The 20,487-nt window shown below is 41.1% G+C and overlaps 1 protein-coding gene across 5 annotated transcripts in view; it reads right to left on the bottom strand.

Annotated features, from left to right (window-relative positions):
- Positions 1-20,487, bottom strand: part of adamts17 (ADAM metallopeptidase with thrombospondin type 1 motif, 17) — a 118,628-nt gene that overhangs the window by 64,536 nt on the left and 33,605 nt on the right. For 3 of the 5 annotated variants that reach the window (XM_035162416.2, XM_035162420.2, XM_035162421.2), the window contains exons 4-7: positions 18,647-18,822; positions 17,194-17,277; positions 16,641-16,798; positions 8,748-8,791 (exon numbers count right to left, since the gene is read on the bottom strand). In XM_035162416.2, the coding sequence (XP_035018307.2) occupies positions 8,748-8,791; positions 16,641-16,798; positions 17,194-17,277; positions 18,647-18,822 (462 nt within the window). The remainder of the gene's footprint in view (positions 1-8,747; positions 8,792-16,640; positions 16,799-17,193; positions 17,278-18,646; positions 18,823-20,487) is intronic. The other 2 variants (XM_035162419.2, XM_047340589.1) reach the window with 1 other exon arrangement.

Here is a 20,487-nt window from a genome sequence, read left to right as displayed (position 1 = left end):
TGCCTCTGTCTGCATCTCCTTCCATTACCTCATAGCTATGTGCATGCAGATAATATGTGATAATGTGTGGGAAGTGGTGTTATGAAGGGTAAAACTGAGATATTAGCTAATCCAAGCTCGTCCATATAAGTTTTATCCACTCCTCATATGAAGGCTTTTTCTTTGTACATACTTAATTAGCCATTCACTGTATAGCTGAAAAATGCAACATTGGTTGTCCATGGAAAAGCCTTTCCACTCTATGGCCTTGCTAATAGGCCATAGAGTGGAAAGGCTAATATCATGGCTGGATAATAGCATGGCTGGACTAATGCATTGTTTCATCAGGATCAGCTTATCATTGTTACATTTAAAAGCAGAGTGTCCGGCTTCATCAGGACTGGCAGGGGTAGGGTTAGAGTTAAAAAAGAAAGAGGAAAATAGGTAAGCAGTAAAAAGGGAAGACAAAACTTTTCCCTCACTCCTGTGGATAAATAAGGCTGACTTATTTCAGTGTACATACATTAATTAAAAAAATACCAACATATATTCTCTACATATGCCTATACATACTCCACTACATGAACCGTCACCCTCTTTATGAATCATACTTAAATGTTAAACATTTGTGCATACTCAATATTATGGTGACTGTAATATCATCATCACCTTCAGACAAGTGAATTCTGACATCTGCTTATATAAAACTCAAAATGAACCCAGATAAAAATAACTTTTCCCTGAAGAAAACTGTCCACAAAATTCCCAAACTGTCAGAACATCATGCGGGGGTTAGTCCTGAGATTCAGGGGGAAGAAAGCCACAAATGTGACAGGTCATGATTGTTATAGCCTCCAACATGCTCACCTATGGTGTGTAATAATGTGTGCGAGGGTAAGAAAATCACCAACTGTGCATTTGAAATATCCTGGTAAGGGCACACCTGATTAATGTTACAGAAAAATTTAGCTTATATGCCGGGCCACACTGCTCACCTCACCTATGCAAGATGGCTGCTTCACTGAACTGCTGCAGGTCACTGATGCACATGCAGTGTTCCACCAACAGTGTTGCTAATGCTAGCCCTGTCTATTTACAGAGAGTTTAGAGAGAGTGAGAGAAAGAAAACCATGTGTTCTTTTTACTTATTATTAACCTATACTTACTTATAACTTGTCATTAACCATATTTGGACACCTTGTCCATTAGTTCATGTGCATAGCTTGAGCTAACTCTTTGACTGGATGGGGGTAGGCAGTAGGTCTGAATGGAAATTTGAAGTCAGCTTTATCCGCCATTATACTAAACTAGGAAAGTGTTATTGCTGAAATGCATGTTGTCATATTAAAAAAACACATTGGGTTGTTGCTTTTAGTAAGTATTATAAATACCACCAAAACCTGCAACTTTGCATAAAAAAAAAATATTAATAGTAATTACTCCAAATGCAAATTCATCTCAATGTTGCAGGACCCGATATGAAGCTTAGTGGCTCCTGAAAACCCAGCAGCAATTGGAATTATGAGGCAAGTACTCATTCATGAAACATACTCGCTCAAACATGCTGGTATGCGCACACACACACACACACACACACACACACACACACACACACACACACACACACACACACACACACACACACATTCAGTAATACACGCACATCCCCGCACTCGCACGCCATCTGACTCACACACACACGCACACGCACACACACACACACACACACACCTCATAAAAGAGATGAAAAGTGTCTAGGGGCCCTCTCGTAATTTCAGTTTTAGACAGTAAGTGTGGAAACATCGATACTCCCTCCTGTTCAAAAAGGGGAATTCCTCCTCATATGAAAATCAGGAGATCAACTGGACTTAGGTCAAAGGTGTATTTAGTATGACAAGGCTTCTGACCACATATCACAGTGTCTAACTGACATATAGTCCTCGCACAATTCCTCTGATTTGTTTAGTTATTTCATTCTGTCTCTGTGTCATTTACACTGCAGGGAACGTGTGTGCCCTTTGGTAATCTAAATATAGCAAAAAAACAATCTCATGTGGTCAAATAAGGAAACCAGCACAAAAGAAAACTGCATTGGCTTTTATGGCCTGTGGCCAGTTCTTTGACTTCTAAGGGCATAAATCACAATCGTGAATAGAAGAGGTCCAACATTACATAATAGAGAAACAGAGGTTCACAGTGGCAGAAGAAATCCTTGCAGAAACTTGAATCTAAAATCTCAGACTGACAACTAAGAACAGGGTTCACATGTATATAAGCCAAATGTTTTCATCATTTTAAAAGAAATAAGAAAATTAAAAAAGTAAATTTGAAACGAAAAGTTCTGGTTTGATCTTAAACTTTGAAAATTTAAAATAACGTACACAAGAAAAAATAAGTGAAAGGAAAGGTTTTTAAGTTAAATATTTTTATCATAAAATTCTGGGACTTTTTGGAATAAATTATTTATTTTTCAGTTGCAGATTTAATGTTTTAAGACCAATATTTGTATTTGCAGTTTCAGATCTTTTTTCGGGTTCAGACTTTTGTCCCTGATCTGGCATGGGGGGTTGTGGCATCAACTGAGAGGGCCTGGGATCAGAATAAGAAAGGCTATCCCTTTAGGTGGATCATCTGGGAAATGATCCCAAGAAATTATGATTACTGGTGGTGTTTGTAACATGGACATAAAATGAGGGAAAAGATTTCTTAAGGTGGGGAATGTGACAGAGAGTGATATAATCACAATTAACGCTAGCCCTATGCCGTTAGATAACATTAGGAGTGAATTCTACATTTCTAGAGTGTCCAGGCTCCACCTTACTCTAGAAATGTAAAATTCACTGCTAACATTAATCACTGTGGTCATGTGGTCCATCGTTTGAGAAAACCCGGTCACGCCAGCCACTGCTTGAAAATTGATTGATAATATTATACAAAAGAAAGTTAGAGTTCATCCATTTTGTGTACTTCGCTGCCAAATGATAGTGCAACCATTAGGGTCCATGCAAAGCGGGGGAAGTGAGAGCTAATCACAAGACACAACTCTTCCACATCAGCATTTTTAGATTTTGGCATGTGTGCGTTGCATGCGCGCGCACACAGGTGTGCACACACACACACACTTGCGAATATATATCGTCAATCTGCGGTTTTTGGCTGACTGACGCTGGCCGATTTTAGCATATTGCCTAACCTTAGCAACCATTTATAATTGTTGATCCCACCCCCAGACTTTGATAAGCAAGGACCATAATTGTGCATTACATGTAAATACCAAAGTCATATCACCAAAACCTAGTTTACCCAAGAAAAATGGCAGCACTACTCACAAGACAACCTCAGAACAACCATAAATTGAACTGACAAGAGCGTGAATTTAGCGAGGATTACTGTATGGCAGCAGCAAAGTCTATCTCTCAGATAGACAAATCTCTTTTTCCATTGAAAATAACACCTCATCCTTGGCCCCATCGATGTGCGGAGTGCCACAAGGTTTCATTCTTGGTCCCATACTATTATCACTCTACATGCTACCATCAGCTGTTTTAATGGGATATCATATCATTCCTCTGCCGATGACACCCAAATATACTTGTCCTTCAAGCCAGACAATGTCAGCCACGTGAGTGTCCTAACAGAGTGCCTATCCACCATCAAGGAATGGATGTCACTTAACGTCCTTCAGTTAAATTCAAATAAAACTGAAATAATAATCTTCCGTACCGACCAGCGAGCAGGCAGACCCCTATTATTTCTTGGTCCCCTGGCAGCCAATATTAAAACTACAGCTAAAAATGTAGGTGTCACAATCGATTCTCATCTTAACTTTAAAACACATGTTAATCAAATCATTAAATCCTACTACTTTCACCTATGAAACATTTCTAAAATCAAATCGGTTCTATCTCTCCCTGACTTAGAAAAGCTAATACATGCCTTTGCTTTCTCCCGCCTGGATTATTGCAACGCCCTGTATAAATGCTTCAGCCAAACAGTAGTAACTCATTTGCAGCTTGTTCAAAACACTGCTGCTCGTATTTTAACAAAAACAAACCGTAGGGCGCATATCACGCCAATCCTTGCGTCCCTCATACATTTAGCAGCTCTTGACACCCTATAATACCGGTCGTAACCTGAGATTGGCCAGCCTGTCCCTGTTGGCTGTCCGTAGGTCAAGGCTGGCTACTCAAGGTGACCGGGCTTTCTCTGTCAGGGCCACTAGGCTCTGGAACTCCCTGCCTGATGAGATGAGGCTCGCCAACTGACTACAGATCTTTGAAGCACTGCTCAAAACTTATTTTTGCAGGGAAGCTTTTCTAACATGCGACTTGTAATTATTTTCATGACAACAATCAGTCTCATTTTCTTTCCACAGTCGCCAAAGTACTTGCTAATTGTGGGAACTGTTGGGTTTTCTCTACAAACTTAAGGTCTCCACCTTATTATGTTATAATTTGGCTCTTAAATTGGACTGAACAGAATATATTTTATTACAATCGATTCTTAATTTTGCCATGGACTTTTGTGTGAAGCACTTTGTTACCTCGTTTAGATAAGTGCTATACAAATAAAGTCATTATTATTATTATTATTATTTAAGGGTTGTGACAAAGATATGGGATATAGGAAGTCAGAGTGCATGGTTAGACCAAGTGTTAAACAGCTACAACCACAAATAGGTGCTTCTAGTTGCTGCAGATTCCCCACCGATATACAGGTTATACAAATAATTACCAACATAGAAGAGAAAAATATACTAAACAAATGTTACCCCACTCTCAACTGAGGTAGCTTGTGGGATTCCCACTGTTATTCGAATGATGAGGAGCCCTTGCATTAAATTCCCTACTCTGTCTTAATCATTGCCATGGAGGACTGAAACAACTAGTTTGCAGATCTAAGAGTAACAGCAGGGGTGTAAGGGTTGAGTAAGCTGATGATGTGAAATGTGACCTTCTATGTAAAGTGCATTGAGATAATTTATATTATGATTTGGTGCTATACAAATAAAATTGAATTGAAATGGGGCAGGGCCACTCTGATTTAATAACAAGCAATTAAAATCAGTTATTTGTGTGTGTGAGTGCTTGTGTCGGTTTTTCCCCCCCACAGATCCCAGCCACTACGTGCACCACTCCTAACCCACACGGGGCTTCGAATGTCGAGGCAGGAGTGTTGGAGGTGCCGGCAGCTTGGTCACTTCCACGAGGTGTGCCCCCTCATGGAGGGGGGTCAGGTAATTCAGACGATTCTGGAGACATACCGAGTGCGGTGCCTTCCCTTGAGGCACTGGCTGAATTAGACTGAATTAGATTTTCCACTTGAGCAGTCTCGTGATGATGCTTTGTCTTTGATCAAGTGAGGAAAATTAGTGGTCACATGGTGCACCCTGACATGGCACAGACGTTCGCAGGGATGTGTGCTGCTGGTGTGGGTCTTGTCGTGAATGTCAACTGGTAAACCAACCAGCCATTCCCAGAGCGCTGTTGCCAATAATGGAGTTACCATTCGAGCGCAATGGTAGGGACCTCATTGGGCCATTTCACTGGAGGACACGTAGATATCGCTTTGTGTTAGTGTTGGTGGACTACGCAACGTGATATTCAGAAGCACTACCGCTGCGAACGATAATCAGCTAAAAGTGTAGCACAGGTACTGTTCGAGTCATCTCCCAAGTTGGGATCCCGAAAGAGATCCTTACTGACATGGGAACCTCGTTTATGTCACGTACACTCAGGGAACATTACGGGTTACTGGGCATCAAGTCTATTCGGACCAGTGTGTACCAAATTTACCACCTTAACCTCCTCAAAGCATGGAGAGAGGTGGTACCTGTCGCTCTGGTAAGCTCTGTTTGCGGAAAGATGATTTAGGATCTGAGGTACCTCATTTCAATAATTCAACCTCACTCCTTGTGGATGACCATCTCTCGACGTCCCAGAGAGCAGGTGTTGCTTGTTGCAGCACCCGGATGTGTTCTCCCCTCTGCCAGGTCGCACTTACCTTATACAGTACCATGTCGAAACTCGTCCGGGCCATGCTAGAGATGGGGGTAATAGAAGAATCCCACAGTGCCTGGAGAAGCCCTATATTTCTTGTGCTGAAGAAGGATGGGTCTATTTGGTTTGGCTTACCCAATGGCCCGGGTCGATGAACTCCTGGATCGGCTAGGCACAGCTCGTTTTTTCACGACACTGGATTTGGTCAAGGGTTACTGGCAGATTGCCTTGTCTTCCTCTACTCCGTACGGTTTGTACCCATTTGTGACACTCCCCTTTTGGGTTGTTCGGCGCCCCAGCCACCTTGGACCGGTTGTTGTGTCCTCAGGCTGCATATGCCGGAAATTGTCCGAGAGGGAGTCAAGGTAAAGCACGGTGGAGACAGTGTGCCTGGTAATCCGGTTGGCGGTCAACTCAATTACCTCCTGGGACACTCATTCACCCTCTTTTCAGACCATTCTCCACTCCAGTGGCTCCACCAAATGAAAGATACCAACACACGGATCAATCGTTGATATTTGTAATGTAGTGTAATGTAATTTTGCTCTGTGACCTTTTAAATTCAAGGTGATCCATACGCAGCGGGTGCAGATGGCTGTGGCTGACTTCCTCTCACGTTGGGGGTATATGGTAGTGTGGTGTGATCAGCGTCAGCTTCAGGAGTGAGAGTTCGGGGATGTGGTTCGGGGAACGGTGCCAGGGAGGGAGTCTGATTGTGCACAGGTGTCCTGTGTTTATCAGCAGTAGCATTGTGGGGCTGGCCACGATCACTAACACATTGTTCTGAAGACAGCCAGAGGACAACATAGAAGGAACTGTGTGTGTGTGTGTGTGTGTGTGTGTGTGTGTGTGTGTGTGTGTGTGTGTGTGTGTGTCTGTCTGTAAAGACAAAATAAAAAGCAATACTAAAACTCTAGGTCACGAGTCCTGTGGTTGAGTGATGAGAAGACCCACGATTAACAGTCAAAACTGTTACAGTAGATATGTGCATCATCCGTGAAGGAAAGAAATATTGGAATAGCAGATGACATATAGATAGAGAACAATAAAGGGCTGGCAGTCCTGATATATCATATTCACAGGAACATGAGTTCACTGAGACCTTGATCTTTAACCTTTGGCTACCAAAATCAGATCAGTTAAACCTTGATTCCTAGGGAATGTTCCAAATGTACCAAATTTGAAGAAATTCCCTCAAGACGCTATATCATGTTGACAAGAATGGAATGAATGGACGGACAATCAGAGAAAAAATTATGCCTCTGGCCACTAGCTGTCGCTGTTTGAGGCATAATAAAAAGACTAAATCCTAAAGGTTAGGTCATCCAGCCATTAATTATCTTCAGTCTGACTGGGATATTGAATCAAATTAATTAAAACTCTTATAAATCTAACAACGTTGTAAACTAAACTGAGGTGTCTCACTTTGGACTCTAATGTTGGAAATTGTTATTAAAAATGTCTCACATGTGTTAATATAAGAGACTTCATTAGAAATGGGAGGAAGTGGAGTTAAAGTGTTGCTGCCCTGTCATGGCATTAAATTAAAACCTTAATTTGGAAGCTTTCCATTTCAATTCTGTACGTCTACAGCCCCTTCTTATATCAGGGTGCTACAGTGTCTAGATTAAAAATAATTTCAGTGACCAATTCCTCTGCAGAACAAGAGAAATCTGGTGGCTCAATCTGCTGAGAAGTTTGATAGGTGTTGGTGACATGATGGGTCAACAGTGTTTTCTACGTGTATGGCACCACTTTTTCACCCAGAGATATTTGTTTTCTTTTTGTTTCGTTTTTTTCATTTTTGTGTCTATTGCGTGTTAGAAGCGTCATCAACCCCCCGAAGGAACTGCGTAGTTCATTGCATGTCAGAAAGCAGCTAAAGAGAACCAAAAGAGGTGTATATTTTTGGTTGGCCTACGGGTCCCACACTTAAAGGACCAACCCCATGGCCAGAAGTGGAGATTAGTCCATTGACGCAAACTTTGCCTTTCACCACAAGTGACCCATGACCACAATCATAAAGTGGGACAGTAAGGGTTCTGTGCTGGAACCGGCTGCTCTACGGTGTGGTGAGGAGTGCGATGTGGCGCAGTATGTGGTGTCAAATGATATCAAGATGAAGTAGGGACTATGTTCAAGTTCAGTGATTTTCTGGCTGCGACTCAGATAGCTTGCACACTCCACTTTACACAAACACCACTCAACGAAGAGGTAAGTAATGGCTTGCCGGGCTGGCTAAATTTGTTGTTTTTCAATAATATCGTGATGTGTGGTTTATATTAAGCACACAGACTCAGAGTCAGACACAATTGCACAGGTTTCTTTGCCTTAACTGTTATAATACAGAATCTATACAACTATACCAGTGCAGATGCTTTTTTTTGGTTCCAAAGCCTCACTAAGTGAAGACTGCAAGTTTATCATTGTGCTTGCCCTCCCAGGAGGCATCCCAGAACAATTTAAACAATTGGACATTCTGTCAATGGCATTCCCTAAACTACATGCAGAAAAAGTTTTAAAGTGTGACTTTGTGTTGACAATACTTATGTTTTTCAAATTATTTCTGTATAACAATGTATTAAGGTTAATTAACTGGAAAGAGTAAGGGAATTTGTGCGTGAATGTGTCATTTGAGTAGTTCCTCTACTATCTTTTTGAGGACCAATTTAAGTTCCAAACCTTAAGTGTATTAAGTGTTTTTTTTTTTAAAGTGACATTTGTTTGTTTGCATGTTAGTGCAAAAGGGAAAAGGGATATTTTACTTACCCACTGTATCACAGGGTTCATCTTTATGGACGCAGAAATCTGTCCTGAAAAAGAAACAGAGTTTACTGTACTGATCTACTGAAAATAAGGTAACCATTCATATATAATATGTTTACACCAAACAAGGCTCAGTGGATGGGGTTATGGAAAAAAGAACTTGGTTGGCTAACTAAGCCAACCAAGTTGGATGGAAAGACTTTGTCTACTCAGAATGACCACATGAGAAGACGTGGTGAGAAGCCAGTTGTCATAAAGAGGGGCGAGACACAATTATCAGTTAAATATGGGTATAACAGCACAAAATTCCCCAAAGTCTCTACTGGAAAACATTCATGGTATTGTGAAAACATTTACTGTTGTTAACACAAACAGTGATAGAGGTTGTTGTGTGAAGAATGGAAATATGAGACCCAGAGAGAATTTCAAAGCATGCTTACTTTCTAACCTCTCAACACTTACATGTTGGCTTAAAGTTAGTCCAACTTGTTGCCTAGGAATGACAAAATCTCAGTCCAGTGGAATATTCACTGGACTGAGAACATTTATATGTTGGCAAGTTAAACTTCCCCATGAAAGTTTTCTTGACATCTACAGTATTCATGTGAGGGGAAAGATGTTGTTTTAGGAATTTTTTACTGTTCTATTCTAAAATTCCCAGACCATTCTACAGGGCTTTCATTCCAAGTGTTGGCCCTTGACAGGAAATTTAGAGAACGTTTGTCACAAATGTCAACTCACTTGCTGGTGCGAACCCTTCCCTGATGAGCGAAAAAATCTTTCTGTCACTGCATGATTGTTTCATCCGTTGATCCAGGCTGGGCTCATATCTAAGCAAATGTGTCTCAATATCCTCAAATAAGGTGTGCATGGAAAACATAGCTCCTTGATAATGTCCCTATATCTGTAACAGAAAACAGACGCACTTATAATATGGAAGTACCCAAACCCCCTTTTTACTGAGTTGGTTATGGTAACCACTGATCTCTTATTCAAAGACAGGGACAAGCCATAAATACATTAGTCTTCATGAATAATATTTCAAAGGACAAAGTCTTTGTAATATGAGGTAATCTGAACTGAGAATGTTGCACCTTGTTAAGCCCCATCAGACAAATTGTAATTAATGAATCGGGGCTATGCAAATAAAAATTGATTGATTGACTTCCACAGTCAGTCAACATCTTGTAACAACACACCTACGTTGTTTTGCTGGAGCCCCCTACGTTGTCACCCCTGTTGCATCAACAGGCAGACACCCTCCACATAAATCCCTGGTCTACATTTTTTAATGCAAGGCTGAAGTAATTCTGAATGTAGCCTTATATTCAATACAAAATACATAAGAGCTTGAATCTGCTGAGATCAAGCATAATCAGCTATGCCTATCAAAATGATCCATTCAACTACACTAAACCCCTGCGAATGATAGGCCAGATGTCAAGGGAAAACCCTGGTGCTCTAAACATTTAAAGCCGCAGGTTTTTATGACCCCTGGCAATGCTGAGCGTACTTGCACAACAGTGACAACAGTGGAGGAGGAGAGGTTCCCACTGACATGTGGGAGTCCTCAGCTAGGTGTGAACAGCTGCAGCTTGGCCTCTGGGAACCAGACCTCACAAGACCTGGTTGACAACATGTGTGACGAAATGTTATGTTGTGCAAATCTTGTGTACTGGGTTAAATTATTTAAGCTTTTGTAAGAACCAGAACACAGCCAGGACCTGCCAATTAAGGAAAGGAACCCGCAGAGATATAGAGAGCTCCTAAATACTGAATGATGCAACAGATTAAGATGCAAAAGTGTCCTATCAAAATTGAGTTTGCAATAGTGACAATCTTTTTCTTGTTATTTTCACCTGGTCCATTGGCTTGAATCAATCCTGTGGCTAACCCACTTTGATATGTTTTCATTTTAAAACGAAAACAATGTCTGTTCAGATGAGCATTTTAGCTTCGTATCAGAAATAATCCATACTTTCTGTTCATACTAACACACCTGAAATACACAGAAAATGCATATCACATGACCATTCACATACACTGGTCATGCACATGCTGGAGTCTACTCCGCAGTTACTTATTAGCTAAATACTATGGGGGAACAGTAAGAATACGGATTTCTGTTCTTGGTCTGATGATGAAGTGGAAAAGACTCTAAAGCCATTTTCAAAAAAAGACATGACCTCCAGGTAAAATCCGGAGAATTGGCTATGGTGTTTACCCAGAGTCTGCATTTCACACATGCACTACGCAGCGGGAGGTTCTCTGCAAAGACGCGTTTACAACAGCATCAGATCCTCCACATTATTCAGGCGAGAGGTGGTGCAGCAGGCAGAGGCAGGTAGTGACGTATTAAAGGCCCCATATTTTACACCTTTCTGGGACTTAATTTGAGGTATTGGTCCCCCTAAGATGATATATCAGTGGTTTAAAGTCGAAAAATTGCTGCAATGTGTATTTCCATGTCCTCTCTTCTGCCCCTCTCTAGAGCTGCAGATACAGGGATCGGTTATTTTCGCCACAAACTATCTTGACATCTTCGTGTTTTTGTTTTTGTGTCTGTTGCGCGTTAGAAGCGTCATCACCCCCCACCCACCCAATCGCTTTGCGGTGAATCCTGCTGAAACTCAAATTGCGGAGCGTCTAACTCGGACATTTGCGTTCACACATGCAAAATACGGAGGAACTGCGGAGTCCAGTGCATGTCCGAAAGCAGCTTAAGGAAAAGAAATGCTTTGCATCAACCGCTGCTTGTCGATTCATGACTGATAAAATGTGTAAAAACATGTATGTTAGCATCACGGTAACAAAAGTATCTTCTCCCATCTATAAAAAATAAACCAACACTTAAGTCTCCACTTTAGGGCCTAGAAAATGTTAAAGCAGTGTGGACAACAGGTGTACACATACCAAAGTGATCTGTTTTAAAATAAAAAAATGTTCACCCCTTCTCCCTACCCCTAGACAGCCCTTCAAGAAGCTGGTACATCATCAGTAGTCGTCCTGAAAATCCAACACGTCATCATTTGTCGACGATGTAACGTTGATTAAATAATATTAGGGCTCGCTTGGTCGGTGTGCACAATGCAGGGTGTGGGGGAGCTTGAGACATGGCAGCCGTCCTTGGTGCAATCTAATCGTAGGGAGGACACAGAAAGACACAGAAACTCCAGCATGATACAAACCAACCTTCTGATCATTGAGCAGCTGTGACCAGACAGAAACTCTGTGTTTTCACTGTTTCCACCGTTCTTCAACAAAGTCACTTACCAGCTGCTTCACGTGAACGAGCTCTGATCTCACTGCGTATGTTGCTCTGAGCGGGTGAGTGGGGGCGGGGACCCAGGGCCTGTGTGTGTATGTGTGCTGTCTAGGAGCACGCACGCACGCACGCGTTGATCTTCTTCCTATACCCTCCCAATAATAAAGTTTGATATTGTGTAACAGAACGTTAGCTAAATATCTGCATCTGTGTATTTGTGTCACAGATAGATATTACTTATCTGCTGAAACCTATGTTTGATATAAAAATAAAAAAAATATTTTACAATGCTGCTGTTTCAACACATCAGAGCAAACTATAAACACAACACAGACACATATGACATAAATATATGGATGTCCCACAGCTTTCTGTCGCATGAGGGAAAGAGAGACAGATATCTGGAACAAAACCCAGGTCAAAAATCACACACATCTGACCTTGAAGCTCACATTAGAAAATGTCACCCAAGTGTCATTGTATCATCTTAAAACATCATGCAAAGTCACTGGTCTTTAAATCCCTGTATGGCCTGAGGATATGTACCAAGCTGATTTCTCACATGTTCTTCAGCTAGCCACGGTCAGCAACAATACTCAGATTGGCTGACAGAGGAGGAAACTGACATGGCGTTTCTTGTTGTAGAACCATCCAGCTCAAGGTTCTACATGTTTATTCTGAGATGCGTCTCTCCTCACCACAGTTGTAAAGAGTAGTTATCTGAGTGACTGTAGCGTTTCTGTCAGCTCAACTCAGTCTTATCTTTCTCCTCTGACTGCTCTCATCAACACCGAACTGCTGCTCACTGGATGTTTTTGTTTTTGGCTTCATTCAGAGTAAAACCTTTTTCTGTGTAAAAAATCTCAGGAGGGTTAGCTTCAGAAAAACTCATCCTGATGTTGGATGTGATCGTAACTGAACCCACTAACCTTTAACTGCATGATTGTATACACTGCACTGCTGACACATGATTGGATAATTGTATGAATTAGCAGATATTTAGGTATTCTTAATAAAGTACCTGGTGACTGTAGATTTTACACGATAGGTGACGGAACTCCACAGATAACTAACTAAAACATGGATCTCTGTCCAAATAAGACTCAGATGCCAAGCAGTTAACATCATAACATTCAGACTGTTGGTGTGGTGAACAACTGGCGGGGTTGGCTGCTTCCCTGTGCCTGATGGACGTAGGGTCTACATTAAGTAACTCTGACACCTGCTTGGAAGGAGGTGGGTGGAAAAACACATAAAGCGCTTCGGCTGCATGTAGAACATGCACAGCAGAAGAGTGCACAAGTGAAGCAGCAAAAGAGAAAGGAAAGAAAAAGGTTGAATCAGAAAACAGATACAACATTTCAGGAGACGTGCTTATCTACTGGTTTGTGTATCCACCAGTAAAACAGGGCTTGTACTGGATTGTTCTCTTCTAAAATGTAAAAATGTGACGGAATGTATCTCCTATGATTCTTTCTTAATCTTCAATCTGTCATGAAACAAAGCCCATTAGTGTAGCAGTAGGTTCTAAACTTTTATAACCTGGTGCCTAAACATTTTATGCAAGTGACATGAAATCATCCAGACATAAATATCAAATATCTTCTTTCCTCCTAAGAGTTTGTTAATAAAGCAGTAAGAGATGTACTGCCTGGATATCATCCACATGGGCCTTCCACGAGCTATGTGAGATCACACACACACACACACACACACACACACACACACACACACACACACACACACACACACACACACACACACACACACACACACACACACACACACACACACACACACACACACACACACACACACACACACACACACACACACACACACCTCAATGGGAAACCTGGGGGCAACATGCTCTAATTTGCCTGCATGCTGCCTTGCTCTCATCCTGACTGCTGTTGGCAGAATCCCTCTGCTGCCCTTCCAGCAGATGCTGCTCCTGATTGCTTCCGTCCTCACAGAGAAAGCCTCATAACAGAGGGAGTGGGGGCAGGGGGGCAGAGATGGGAGGGCAGATCAGGTTTGTAACAAACCACCTCAAGAACAAAAGGCCACTGTATACATGCCCTCGTAAAAGAAGACAAGACAGAATGTATCAATGGACATGACTAGTCATTTAAACAAAAGGATTCCTTTTACCCCAGCTCCCTCATTTACTTCCCAAGTAAAATCAACACAAAAATGAAAAAAAGATCATGACAACACAAAACGGCATTTTAGGACAATATGCTGAGAAATTAGCTGTCACTCAGTGGTGGTATTAGTCAATAAAAATGAAAAGGTGTGTATGTTGTCAGTTTATTCGTACACTTCAGAAACTTGCAAGCATATAAGTTTCATCATGTGCATAACAAGAAAAATCAATCATGCACAGGGGAAAGGAACCAGGAAAAAAGTAATTGAACCAAATTACCTTTGCATCTACACTACCGTTCAAAAGTTTGGGGTCACTTAGAAATTTCCTTATTTTTCAAAGAAAAGCACTGTTTTTTTCAATGAAGATAACATTAAATTAATCAGAAATACACTCTATACATTGTTAATGTGGTAAATGACTATTCTAGGTGGAAACGTCTGGTTTTTAATGAAATATCTACATAGGTGTATCGAGGCCCATTTCCAGCAACTATCACTCCAGTGTTCTAATGGTACATTGTGTTTGCTAATCGCCTTAGAAGACTAATGGATGATTAGAAAACCCTTGAAAACCCTTGTGCAATTATGTTAGCACAGCTGAAAACTGTTTTGCTGGTGAGAGAAGCTATAAAACTGGCCTTCCTTTGAGCTAGTTGAGTATCTGGAGCATCACATTTGTGGGTTCGATTATACTCTCAAAATGGCCAGAAAAAGAGAACTTTCATGTGAAACTCCTAGGTCTATTCTTGTTCTTAGAAATGAAGGCTATTCCATGCGAGAAATTGCGAAGAAACTAAAAATTTCCTACAACGGTGTGTACTACTCCCTTCAGAGAACAGCACAAACGGGCTCTAACCAGAGTAGAAAGAGAAGTGGGAGGCCCCGGCACAACTCAGCAAGAAGACAAGTATATTAGAGTCTCTAGTTTGAGAAATAGACGCCTCACAGGTCCTCAACTGGCAGCTTCTTTAAATGGTACCCGCAAACGCCAGTGTCAGCGTCTACAGTGAAGAGCCGACTCGGAATGCTGGCCTTCTAGGCAGAGTGGCAAAGAAAAGCCATATCTGAGACTGGCCAATAAGAAAAAGATTGATATGGGCAAAGAACACAGACATTGGACAGAGGAAGATTGGAAAAAGTGTTATGGACAGACGAATCAAAGTTTGAGGTGTTTGGATCACACAGAAGAACATTTGTGAGGCAGAACAGGTGAAAAGATGCTGGAAGAGTGCCTGGCGCCATCTGTCAAGCATGGTGGAGGTAATGTGATGGTCTGGGGCTGCTTTGGTGCTGGTAAAGTGGGAGATTTGTACAAGGTAAAGGGATTTTAAATAAGGAAGGCTATCACTCCATTTTGCAACGCCATGCCATACCCTGTGGACAGCGCTTGATTGGAGCCAATTTCCTCCTACAACAGGACAATGACCCAAAGCACACCTCCAAATTATGCAAGAACTATTTAGGGAAGAAGCAGGCAGCTGGTATGCTGTCTGTAATGGAGTGGCCAGCGCAGTCACCAGATCTCAACCCCATTGAGCTGTTGTGGGAGCAGCTTGACCGTATGGTACGCAAGAAGTGCCCATCAAGCCAATCCAACTTGTGGGAGGTGCTTCAGGAAGCGTGGGGTGAAATTTCTACAGATTACCTCAACACATTAACAGCTAGAATGCCAAAGGTCTGCAATGCTGTAATTGCTGCAAATGGAGCATTCCTTGACGAAAGCAAAGTTTGAAGAACAAAATTAATATTTCAAATAAAAATCATTATTTCTAACCTTGTCAATGTCTTGACTATATTTTCTATTCATTTTGCAACTCATTTGATAAATAAAAGTGTGGGTTTTCATGGAAAACACAAAATTGTCTGGGTGACCCCAAACTTTTGAACGGTAGTGTATGTATACAAGTGTGGTTAGTTGATTTCATTAATAATACATAAATGAACATTAGAAACCAAGTTTCTATAGGAAGGGCTGGGGATAAGAGAAACCTAATTTTCCCAGCTAGATTCCTCCAAGAGATAGAACATTTCTTGGCCATCTCTGCGGGTATAAGGTGTTTAACAAGCACGCATGTGCATGACAAGGACTAGACAGGGAAAGTGATCTCAACTTTCCATCTCTTAACAGTGAACACTGGACCCTTGGTAGAATAGTGACAGATTTGGGCTATGAGTAGAATCTATGGCCTTCTCTTGCACAAAAGAAGGTTGAGTGCACAGAAGGAGATCAAATGAGAGATCTGCTGCTGTGTGCTGTTTAATACAGTCATGCTTTTGCTGATCACTTGTATAAACTGCTTTTTCTGAGAAACCGTACTCTTCAAAGACGAAACTACTATTTCAGCACGGGGGAAATTATTTATCTTTTCAAACCCAAAGTGGAATAACACACTTCCGGATCCTCTGTAATACTGTAGATGGTCCAACAGCTGAGGTCACATTAGACACTTGCGTCATTCATTATCGTTAATATTACATACCTGGTGACCAGCACAGCTGTATCCACTGGTGGGATATCATCCCTTCCACCAGGAACATGGTTGGTGCCGAGGTAGCGTGGCCCCCCGAACTCTTGGTACTGCCAATGGCAGAAGCTCTGCAGAGACCTTTCTCCATGATGGCCCACATGTAGCTTTTCCTGAGGAGGAGATAAAAAAAAGAGTGTATAAAATCAAAAAACATTTACAGAGTTGTCTTCTACATACTGGGCCCAATATTTAACACTCAAACTTGTTCCAGCCTGCAGATACTTATTTCAAAACTTGCTTGGGGACCACAGTATTTAAATACATTAGCATGGACACTGCTGGAAAAACTGATGAAAATTATTTTAGTCATGGTTAAATGGTAAATTATTTAGAATATTTCATTTGCACAGACAGCCTTCATTTTTGTCAGTACACAAGGACAAAGCGATAAAGGGAATCACTTTCCCGAGGGGCATGAATAAGATTCCACACACACATGTGCATGCATCTGAAGGTCAACAGAGCATTTCAGAGGGGTCAATCAGGGTGAAAAAGTCAGGCTTACTGGGCGGCTGTGAAGCAACACCAGCTTGGTGACTCGAATGTTGACCCTCACTCCTAGACTCTGGTGGTGGAACATGTTGTAGACCTGAAAGAGACGGAAAAACACTTTTACGGAATTCACCATTAGGAAGACAAATAAGCAGGGATGTCAATGTCCTGTCTCATGGTATCCCTTAAAATTATAAACAAGCACACAGATAATGTTTTTCTTGCCCAATGATAGCATGTGACATATAAGGCATATAATTAAGGAGCCTGGTTTAAGCCTTCTGTCTCTGGAAGGTTAGTAAACTGGTGAGGTATTTCCATCAGGTCAGCAATAGTTAAAGTCATGGAAATGCCTAACCCAACCTTAGCCCTAAACCTACAACTAATTCTTACCATAACACTACAGCCAAGTATTAACCAATGACTGTATTAATGTTCCTGCCTGTCAAGGTAAAAAAACTCAGATGGACTATTTCGACAAGTTTCCAACATTTTGCAGACTTATTGATTCATTAGTTTAATTGACAGTTTAATCCGTAAGGGAAATAATTAGAGTTGCAGTCGTGAAGAAATGGTCTGCTGACACACAGAAAACTGATAGATTTGAGCTTTCTCACTGTTCTCCTAGCTCCTTTCTGTGCAAGCCTCTCCTCTCCCCCTGTTCTGGCCTCAAGAGCCTGAGCCAAAGCTAAGAAGACTCCCCTGTGCTGTTCTGAGTACTAAGCAGGTTTATACAGTAAACTGGTCAAATCTGTTGTTATTGATGACTGCATTAGTGACAAAACAGAGATGTACTTCTAGATCATCTCCATCAATAGCGCAGAGCACCCAGCACCCAAGACTGAGAACTTTTACATTTGGGATAAGAAGTTTCAGCTGAACATGAGAAACCTGGATATCCCTTGTGTGTGATTCTGACTGCATTCAGAGGACGGCTGTGGCTCAGGGGGTAGAACAGTTATCCTCTAACCAGTTTGATCCCAGTCTTCCCTATTCGGCATGCCAAAAAGTTCTTGGCCACGATAATGAACCCGAATTACCCTTTCTCATAGAGAAATGCACTGTTTGCCTGTGTGTGTGAATGTAAAACTGCACTGTAAAGACCTTTGAGTGGTCATCAAGACTGGCAAAGCTCTATATAAATACAGACTATTTACCATTTAAGTGTTTGATCATCTTCGTCAGATCAGGTTTATCTTTTTAGGAACTCTATGGTCAAGGTAACTTACCTTAAAACTAGAATTTTCACAGATATGATCAAATTTTATAAGATTTATCTTAAAGCAGGAGAATAAATCATGGGTGTATCTTCAATCTGTCCTTTTTTAACTATATAATCTCCATCAAAGGTAAGCAGAGAAACTATACTAAGACAATTTTTTGTTCTTAACCACTTGATTTGTCTATCACAAATAAAACAAATGGCAGGTGAGTCAGAGGGCTCTATTTGTATCAAGGATTCTTACCATGTTCATGACAGTCAGCAGGAACCTCTGCGCTGCCTCAGCACCATGGTACTGCACCATGTCCGAGTCTGCCACCACTACCGTCTCCACAGTGTATGCTTCATGCAGGCGAATTGCGTTTCTCTTCCCGCGACCATCCTCACCGACTTTTGATCTCTTCTCCTTTTTCTTTACTGCTACAAAAAGAATGACAGAGAGGAAGACCAACGTTAGAAAACTCTACACAAGAGGGAAAAGAAACACTGGGACTCTGCTGAGTCTTTGTCAGTCATTCATCTATGAAAATCTGAGTCAGTTCAATTAAACTGAAGCAGATTTTTTGATGAAACAGCAAACTGAGCGGAGCAGATTCAGCTGATTATTCCAGCCCATTTTCACAAATGACAATTTTTCTCACAGGGCTTAAGGGAATAGTTCACCCAAAAATGATAATTCACTCATTATCTACTCACCCCTATGCGGATGGAGGGGTTGGTGAGGTGTATGAGTCCACAAAACACTTCTGGAGTTTCAGGGGTAAACAGTGTAGCACCTGAATCCAATACAACTTAAGATATTAGGGACTTATCTTTAGACGTAAAAAAACAACAGAAAAAACCCATAACATGTCCCCATACTGCTCGTGTGGTGTCATCCAAGTGTCCGTAAGCCCCGACATTCATATTCGACTCGAAACAAGGTCATTTACACCGTGGTTTTTTTTTTTTATATTCTTTATTTTTTGACAGTTGTTTTCAAAAACATACATCAGCCCAAGGGCAATTTTCTCTCTTCTGCTGTCAATCTTTTTCAAAATTGGGTAACTTTGTACATTTTGGGAGAGATATAGTGTGTACATGTAGACAATAAGCACAGATCAAAAGAGAAAAAACAAATAAGTAAATAAAAACAACCCCAAAAAAAAACAACAACAACAAAAAACAAAAAAACAACAACAACATGCTAGGGGGTGACTTGAGAGAGAATGGGATAGAGGTCGATGAGTAAATTGCAGGGGCAGGTCAGTATTAAGAATGCTTTTTAATGCTTTATGAAACTCTGCCCAGAAAGGTTTTATCACTGGACAATCCCAGAATATATGCCAGTGATTTGCTTCCCGAGACCCACATTGTCTCCAACATGTGGGCTCCCCTCCAGCAAAACGTGCTTTCTGCTTCAGTGTAATAAAGAAACGAATAACACACTTCCACCCAAATTCCCGCCACACGTTAGAGTTGGTGCATTCCCAAGAAATATTCTCAATATTGGGTCAGCAAGGTCTGTTCTGTTTCTAATGTTATGCTCAAAATAACTGCGTATCTGGAGGTACCTATAAAAATCTGATTTTTCAAGACAATATTTTTTCCTTGTTCAAAGTCCTTTAATTGCCCCTTTTCTGTAAGGGAATAGAATGTCGTTATACCTTTTCTAATCCAAAATTTAAATCTATAGTCAATTTCATTTGGCTTGAACCCAGGATCATAAGCACACCACTGAAGTATTTGTAGTTTATGATCTAGCTTATATTCTCCTTTAATTGTATTCCAGATTTTTAATTGGAATTTGATCCATGGATTTTGCACATTGTCTATGAGTTTTCCCAAATTTGTATGTGCCAATACTGCATGAATTGGGGGATCCTCCATGATGGAGAGTTCAATGTCTTTCCATCTGGAACAAAAATTTGGTGTACATATGTTAATTAAGGGTTTAGTCTGGGCAGCGTAGAAATAATCCTTAAAATTAGGTAGACCCATTCCTCCTTGCTCCTTTGGGAGTTGTAGAGTTTTAAATTTAACCCTGGGTTTTTTCCCTTGCCAGATAAATCTTGAAATCATTTTATTCAGTTCGGAAAATTGTAT

Source organism: Hippoglossus stenolepis, chromosome 1, assembly GCF_022539355.2.
Source record: "Hippoglossus stenolepis isolate QCI-W04-F060 chromosome 1, HSTE1.2, whole genome shotgun sequence".
In the NCBI taxonomy this organism is placed as follows: Eukaryota; Metazoa; Chordata; class Actinopteri; order Pleuronectiformes; family Pleuronectidae; genus Hippoglossus; species Hippoglossus stenolepis.
This window is presented reverse-complemented; position numbering and strand designations above follow the sequence as displayed.